Below are 8,418 nucleotides of genomic sequence, written 5' to 3'. Positions count from 1 at the left end.
AAGGAAGTCAGGCTCACTAACCCAGCTCAAAGAAGGGGAAACAGAGGCACAGAAGGGGGAAGTGACAGATCCAAGGTCCCATAGCAATCCAGCAGGAGAGCCAGGCACAGAATCTATCACAGCTGCATCCAACTGCCAGCTCTCTCTTGTGGCCCACAGGGCCTGTGTATTTAAATAAAGTACATGAAGCCAGTTTGAATCTGATCCTGCAAAGTGCTCAGTGCCTCCTGTACAGTTTGACTTCAGTGCAAGCAGGGGGGAGGAGACAACGGGACATTTTGGCAGCTGAGGTAATAGCAGAGGTAGAGCATACTCTCTTTGGCATGGGCCTATAAGCACCTCCTCCTGCAATCCATTTGAAGGGCCATCCAGCTTTTCCCCTAGTCTGCAGCAGTGAGCACCATGTAAACTCCAGGTTTCTCTGGGGTGTTGGTTATGCAGGGCCATGCCAGCCGCGGCTGAAGGGTGACAGTGTGACAGGTCATGCAAGAGAAGAGGTTAAAACAAGATGGACATACCTTTTTATTGCAAATTCCAAAGTAAAAAGATGTACAGTACAAAGGAAATCAAAATTCAGACTCTCAGACTTCCAGCCCACATTCTTTCACTACCCCGCTCTCCAAAACACCAATTATTTCCTCCTCCTTTCTTCATGGAAAACGGAACAGGGAACAAAATCTGGGGCGGGTGAAAGGGGAAGGCTAATACAGCATGGGGAGGGGGGGAAATGAACACAGTATCCAGAACAAGTCCCATAAGCAAAGTAAAAGGAAGAAAATCTTTGCCCTGATCGTTGTTAAGAAGCTGGGTTCACTGGAGCAGTGCAGTTTAAAAATGACGCATTTAGCAGCATTTATGGTACCATCTCATTTCCCCCTTAGTCCGTGATTCTACTGTGCACATCTAAATAGCACTTTACAAATGTTAACTAATTGAGCCTCACAACACCCCTGTGAGGTAGGTAATTATACACCCATTTGACAGATGGGTACAACTGAGGCACAGAGAGGTTAAGTGATTTGTCCAAGGTCACACAACATGTCAGCGGTAGAGCTGGAAATAGAACCCAGGAGTCCTGATTCCCAGTCTCCTGCTCTAGCCACTGGACACCACTCCTCACCTCACCTATGCAGAATACACCCTCCATACGCACGCACACATACACACACACACCTCTCTATAAAATCACAACATGCAACAAACTTGCAAAGGGCAAATTTTGAAGATTTTTTCTCCTCCTTTAACTTTTTTGGTAATTTGTTTAGCATTCTTTTTTGAAAGTGGCTGTCAAATCCAGGTGCAGTACAGCACAGACAGGTCTTGTGCAAGCTTCCCACCAAGTTCATGTAATGCCCCACAATCCTGGCTTGTAGTACCCACAGCTAGTCCAGTACCAGGCTTTCTTGACCAGAGACTGACCCATGTTAGGGAATCAGAGTTCTGGGTTGGTCTGGTTTCTGTTCTTTGCAGGGAGAAGTATTTTAAATTAACACCTACATGATTTGACTTGCAACTATTTTGACTCAAAACCTGGCCTCCAGCGAGACATAATTAGCACATGAAGCTAACGCACTACCTTGCCCTTCAATTGGAAAGAAAAAAAGTGTACAAAGGGACGCTGACCAAAGAGGCAACAGTGTAGGAGTACTACTGCGCTCCACTGAATGGATTCAGCAACCCTCAGCTGCCTCACAGGCTCCCCTATGGCTTACCCTTAATGGAGTTTCTCAAGTGACAGGAGCATCGGGGTTCTCTCCCTTCTGCTGCTGCTGCAGCGATCCTGCCTCACCCTTGCTAGCTTTGTGGGGGATGTCAGGTATGCTGGTGGATGCTTGGGGAGGTCACGTATTCTGTACAATTTGGGCTTATGTCTTTTAAAAAGTGAACGGCTTGGACTGAGAGTGCTGCAGACTAAAGTTTCCTGCACCTTGCCAGAGCAAGCGTTCCCTACACCCAGGAGCACGAGGGGGCTGCAGAACCGTCAATCTTTAGCTTCCGTTGAGCCTACCAGTGACTAGGGGCCGGTTTTGATGGTGTTTTCCGTGATGCCTTCACTAAGATATGAACCAAAAGCCACCACTTGGCCTCACAAAGGCCACCAACCTGCTCAGCTGCTATCAACATGCTGCAGTCACTGTGCCCAATCAAAGCAGTAACCGCTGATGAAAATGCCAAGGGGGCTGCGGACTGGCACTAAGAGCGACCTGTCTGCTAGATACCAGCAAAGAGCCACTACAGGCCACAAATCTCTCACGGTGAACATTAAAAACAGGAACAAAACGACTTCCACTAGCTTCCCCCGCAACACAAGTTAAGTCGGTCTTGTGCCACTTTTATACACTTTAAAAAAAAAAGGAACCCAGCAAGAATGGGGTGAGGAGGGGGAAACCAGTCAAATAAATGGACACTAAGAGTCCCTTACCTTGTTTATTTCATTTTTCTTTTGGATTATAGTAATGTAATTTTTAATCATGTTTGGGTTAGAGCAGGATGAGCCACCATGCAACCTCTAATGTGCTGGTCTTCAGTGTTGGTCTGGCACAGTTTTAACATTTGTTGCAACAGAAAACTAAATAATGCAAAAGTTTGGGTGTGACCTCGACTACATCAGCTCATGGTTTTATTTTTTTTTCTTATTCTTCCACATTAGCATTTGTATGTTTTTTTTTAAGTGAAAACAGACCAGAAAAGTGAGTAAAGCAACTTGAACTGATATTTCTTCCCCCCCCAGCCCTTTTAAGAACAGGGTAATAAATGAACCAAAACAACAGGGAGGATTTTACACGTCCTGGGGGGCGGAAGGAAGGGGGAACCACTTGTTACAGCCTAACTCTTTTGGCATTTTAATCCAACAGCAGCCTATTGTTTTATTCCCACAACCCTGAATCTGGAATAAAAAATTCCACACCAAGGACTTTACTACAAAAAACCCCCCAAAACACCCCCCCACACACACTGTATCTGCATTTCTATGCAATGATATGGTGTATGAAGCTATCCAGACCGCTTCATTTCAGACCAAAGCTTCCTTTCCAGCCTCACTGTGTGAAGGTTCCCAAAGATGCAGAACAATTCTCTCAGCACCCTGTGAACTGTGGCTGAGGGATATTTGCTACAAAAAGGAAAAGTTTAAAAATAAAACAAAAAAAAAAGGAAATTTTCAATTGAGCAGGAGGATGGACTCTGCTGTCCCTGAACAGTTGGAGAAATTGTTCATTTTATTTTTCAGCAAGACTGATGGCCTTTGTATTCAATAGAGACTGATAAATAGTTTAACTGTTAAAGAGAGAGAGAGAGAGAGAGATCGCAGAAAAGTCTTACTTAAAATGACTCCAGTAGTTCAATGAAGTTGCCAGCACGAGCAGTAAATGTACCATCCTTCACATACAGATTGATAGCCCAACTTAAGAACAATTATGTAATTTAGCCAAATCTTGCATAGAAATGGTCAGAGAACTTATTGCACATTAGAATGACAAAAATATTTGTCATTGTAAAGGTAATTTGCACTAAAGCTTTTCTTGTTATCTGTTTTGGGGTGTAGGGTTGTTGTTTTTTTTGGGGGGGGGGGTAGGGAATATACATTGGCTGACAACATCTAAAAATCTAAGGAAAATATTTTAAAAATTAAAAATAAACATGGACAATGGCATAAGCCAGACGCCGTTCTATTTAATTTTTGTATTTATAAAAAGGCATGCCGATAAAATAAACTGATATATTACAGTATTTATAATATTTTCTTAAAAAGTTCAACCACACTTTTCAGCTTTTTTTGTGCTGTTTACAATGTAGCCTGTACATATGTATGTAGTTTTCATCTTTATTATACACCATAGCCTAGTAGTAAGTGGGGTAAATCTAACAGGGTTGAAATGGTCCTTTGTTGTGTTCACCAGTACAGAAGAACTCCTCCACTGACATCATAAGGGCTAGACTATGCATTTATACAGTCCAACTTGGCACAGATGTCTGTCAAATAGCATTTGTTTTTAAGTGACACTTGTCATCTGGGTTGTGAGATTATACAAACTAAACTGCCTCCTATCATCTAAAAAGTTCTGCTGTCTTATTTTTGCCCTTTTAAAGATACATTTTATTTGGTCTACATTCAGCCATCCTGTTTCTCTTCATTCTATATTACAAATTCAATGCAGTAATGTCATCACCCCCCCCCCCTTTCAAAATGTAACACTAACCAGTACACAAGCTGCAGCTGGAAAACAGTCTTGTTTCAGTGCATCGCTACCTTTTCCAATTGGCAAGATCTATTTCCCAAGGTTGCTTTGAGAAAATACCACCTAGAGTGGTGACTGACAGCTGGCTTATTGATTGAGGAGGACACTGAAACAGAATATTAAAGGGTCTCATATCCTTATGAAGAAACACAAAAGTTTGAGCTTTCCTGGTGACATTCCCACAGAATGATTTACCACTCAGTGATCAGACTAGTTGAGAGGTAGCTCTAGTGTCTACCCAAATCTGCAGGACCTTTTAGTTACTACAGTATGACAACAGATGAAACAGAAAGAAGGTGAAGGCACATGACATCAGACACCTGGTCTTCAGCACCGTGCCCCATGTCACATTGCTATTTTATTGTCAACTGTAATATGTTCCACTTTGTTTTAAAACCTTGTGGCTACAGAAGCAAGGAAAACCATGGAGCATCAAAGTGCAAGCTGCAAAAAGTAGTAATGATGGAAGAACATAAAGAAGACTTCAGAGTTTCACAAATCCACCTGGTCTCAGCCCCCGCTGCCACCCCAAGAAAGCAACAACTCTGATGAACATGGGACACAATTAAACTGGACCTCTCGAGGTCCCTTCCAGTCCTAGAATCTATGAAAACGCTGTGAGTTACACGTCCCCTTTGCTTTATCCAAGTTCCCAAAATTGCACCTGCAGAGACAATATGCTATTTCCTACAGAGCACTGTTCTCTCTACACTAAAAAGTGCCTGCCGCAGTATGGCGGCTGAATAATAATTAATATTACAGGATACAAATGACCTTGTTGACTGGTATTTTTTAAGCCCTAGATTTTGGTTTTGCAGTGCCATTCTGGAATATTATATTCTCTCCTCAGATGGGATCCAAAGCGATATTTAGGTTTTTCTTTCTGTCTGATTATTATTTGTTTAAATGTGCAAAAGATGGCTGTATGGAAATGACAGGTTGTTAAACATACACACACACACACACAAATTTCATCTGCTTGTTTCATTTTTTTCCTACTGGAGGGTGTATGAAAGAGATTGTTACAAATTGGTAAATATTGGTGAAGGGCATGATTATATTTAAGGTTAACCTCCAAATACAGTGTGTGTTAGTCAGTGGAGTGCCTTGAACTTATGGCTTAACCAACTGTTGTGGAAGAGTATTGAGTGTCTTGTGGTTTAATGATTCTTCATGCATGATTCCTGGTCACAGCATGCCATCATGCAAATCATTTCTATGCATTGAACAAGCACATTTTTTTTTTAAATCAGCCTGAGCAAGTTTCCAGGCTGAAGATACCTGATTACCCCATCTCCCAAACCAAGTAAAGCCCATGTAGAAAGTAGTATGCAAGATAATAAATACCAAATAAACTATGACAATCAAATGGCATGGGCTAAATGGGTGGTGTTTTGTTTCTTTTTTGTTCAGTTTTTATTTTGCCTTTTTTTTTTTTTTTTGCTGCTTAACTAAATGCAGGAATGCACATTAGTTTTGCATGAACAAACAAACCCTTTAACATTGTGACTTCTGGGTTTTCTTTTGAAAATCAACAAAATGAGAAAATAATCAATTTTTGGCTGCTTTGGGAGATATATTAATCCAAGCAGCGGGTTTTGTTTTTTAGTGTGTGTGTGTGTTTTTTATTTTGCTTGTTTGTCCCAAGTTGCATTGATTGATGTGGAACATGCAGTAGCCACCTGCCCAAACAATAGAAAATCCTTTTTTTCCTTTTTAAATGTTCATTTAGAAGGGTCCTTTAAACAGGCGGTAGGTCACTGCTTTTAGATGCAACTTTGTCACACAATAAGCAGACTATGTTTGGTATAAGATCTTCAGGTGTCTCCTTAGCTGTTCCGTATTGATATATTTTGTGAAGTTTGTAAACAATCTTTTCGCTTGCAAATTTTTTAAAATTTGTACAACATATTTTTGTTTGTCTCAACACTTGGATTCCTTTAAATCTTTTTGTCTTTTTGCTCGTTCTCGTCTTCCTTCCTCCACCCGCAGCTGTTTCTCCTTTTCAGGTTTAGTTACACTGTCATAGGATGGGAGGGATGCGGTGGATGGGGTGCCTTCTTTTTTCTCCCGATTTGTTCCTCCGTTTTCCAGCTTAGTAGAGGCAGACTTCCTGCAAATAAAGCCCCTTTTTGCTAAGCGAACCCTGTAAGCCCGTTGGATAACCACTGCCGAGACGTCTTCCTGCTTGCGCCGGAGCGTGGTCGTGATGGGCTCATAAGACACTTTGGAAGGGTTAGACGCCACAAACCTTTCTTCCATCTGCTGCCTCAGGATGTCCAGCTCCCCACTGTCCCCCAGCACACGCTTGGTGAAGGCAAACAGGATGTCCAGGCAGTGGATTCTGTCCCCGCTTACCATAGGCAAGTCCATGGCAATGAGTTCAATAGTGTTAGGCTTAGGGACACGGAGTGGGTGCTCCAAAGCATCGGCAAAGTCTGCCAGCTTGCAGTACTCAATGAACTGTGTGGCATCAGGGTCAAACTTCTCCCAGATCTCATAGAAGGTTTCGAAGTCGTCCTCACTCAGCGGGTCAGCACTCTCCTCCGTGGCCACACTGAAGTTCTCCAGAATAATAGCGATGTACATGTTCACCACAATCAGAAAGGAGATGATGATGTAGCTGACGAAGAAAAAGATCCCCACGGAGGGGTTACCACAATCTCCCTTGAAGCTGCTCCCAGGATGCTCCTTATCTAGGTCGCAGTCCGGCGGCCGGTTCAGGATAGGCAACAACAAGCCATCCCAGCCAGCCGAGGTGGTGATCTGGAACAAACAGATCATGCTGTTGCCGAAGGTCTCAAAGTTGAACATGTCGTCTATACCGGCCTCATGCTTTACGTAGGCGAAGTTCGACATGCCAAAGATGGAGAAAATAAACATGACCAGGAACAGCAAGAGGCCGATGTTGAACAAGGCAGGCAAGGACATCATTAAGGCAAAAAGCAGGGTGCGGATCCCCTTGGCCCCTTTGATCAGACGCAGGATGCGGCCAATACGGGCCAGTCGGATGACTCGGAAGAGAGTGGGCGACACAAAATACTTCTCAATGATATCAGCCAGGAACATTCCTAAAGAAGAGGGCAGGGGGAAGATGTTATAACCCAACTTAAATGCCTGCAGTCTCCATTGTTTACCAGAACCAGGCAAGGGAACACTGGCAGTGCTAGCACAGAAAAGTTGGCTCAAACTTCCACAAGGGACCTCTTGTTCTACATGCCTCAATTTTGGGGGGCCACATTTAGACAGCTAGGACCTGAAACTGGCACTTCTTGGGATTTTAAGGTTCAAGGGCATGAAGGCATTTGGACTTGTGTTTCCTTGGTTGTTCATCCCCTGGATCTTAAGGGGCAAAAATTATTATTCGCACTAAATGAAAGAGATCTGGAGAAGAGGATCTATATAGAGCCCACACTGTATTTGCCTATGGGCCCACATTCTATTGCAAGATTAATTTTAAAAACTAAGGCCCAGAGCCTCAAAGGTATTTAGGCTCCTAACTTTCATAGAAATCAATGGAACTGGGCCCAAGAGACAGAGACAAAGCTGGCTCCAATTGGGGCTGAAGGACAATCTCTATGCTTTGAGCCAGGTTAGTCCAAAGATATGGGGACTTTTCCAGTAGGGTGAACACCATCTTTCAAGTGACTCTGGAGTAATTTATGCATTTGCCATAAAAGAAATACCACTCTGAAAACAAAAAGTGAATTCCAGGAGCCCAGTTTCACCATTAATTCCAACCCAAACTGGAATCCAGAAGCTGTAAATCCCTCATTGATTGAGGACAAAAAATGAATAATACTTTGACTAGAGGCACTAGAGTATGCCAGTCTCTGAGTAGTTTATAAGCATTAATTAATTAAGCCTCATAATACCCCTGAGAAGCAGGCTATATTCCTGGTTTATAGTGGGAAAGTGAGGCATGGAAAAGTGTTTTACCCAGTTCTATGCAGTGAGCGAGTGGCACAGCCAGGAAACACCAGTCTTGACTCCCAACCTTTTGCTTGAACTACTAGATCAGGCTCTCCTCCCAGAGCTAGAAATAAAACTCAGGATTCCTGACTCCAGTGTCTTCCTCTTTAACTACAGGGTCACATTCCATTTCACACCATCCTGCAGACACCTACTTCTAGTGAAGACAACCTTATCCAATGTGCAAACTTCCACTAGCTACTCCACT

The 8,418-nt window shown here is 42.9% G+C and overlaps 1 protein-coding gene across 1 annotated transcript in view; it reads right to left on the bottom strand.

The window, feature by feature from the left end:
- Positions 1–498: 498 nt before the first annotated feature.
- SCN8A (sodium voltage-gated channel alpha subunit 8) overlaps positions 499–8,418 on the bottom strand; it is a 120,877-nt gene continuing 112,957 nt past the window's right edge. Inside the window, exon 27 of the mRNA XM_054012525.1 lies at positions 499–7,309. Coding sequence (XP_053868500.1) covers positions 6,162–7,309 — 1,148 coding nt within the window. The 3' untranslated portion in view covers positions 499–6,161. The remainder of the gene's footprint in view (positions 7,310–8,418) is intronic.

Source organism: Malaclemys terrapin, chromosome 23, assembly GCF_027887155.1.
Source record: "Malaclemys terrapin pileata isolate rMalTer1 chromosome 23, rMalTer1.hap1, whole genome shotgun sequence".
NCBI classification, from domain to species: Eukaryota; Metazoa; Chordata; order Testudines; family Emydidae; genus Malaclemys; species Malaclemys terrapin.
The sequence above is the reverse complement of the archived record's forward strand: the minus strand, read 5'-3'. Positions and strand labels throughout refer to the sequence as shown.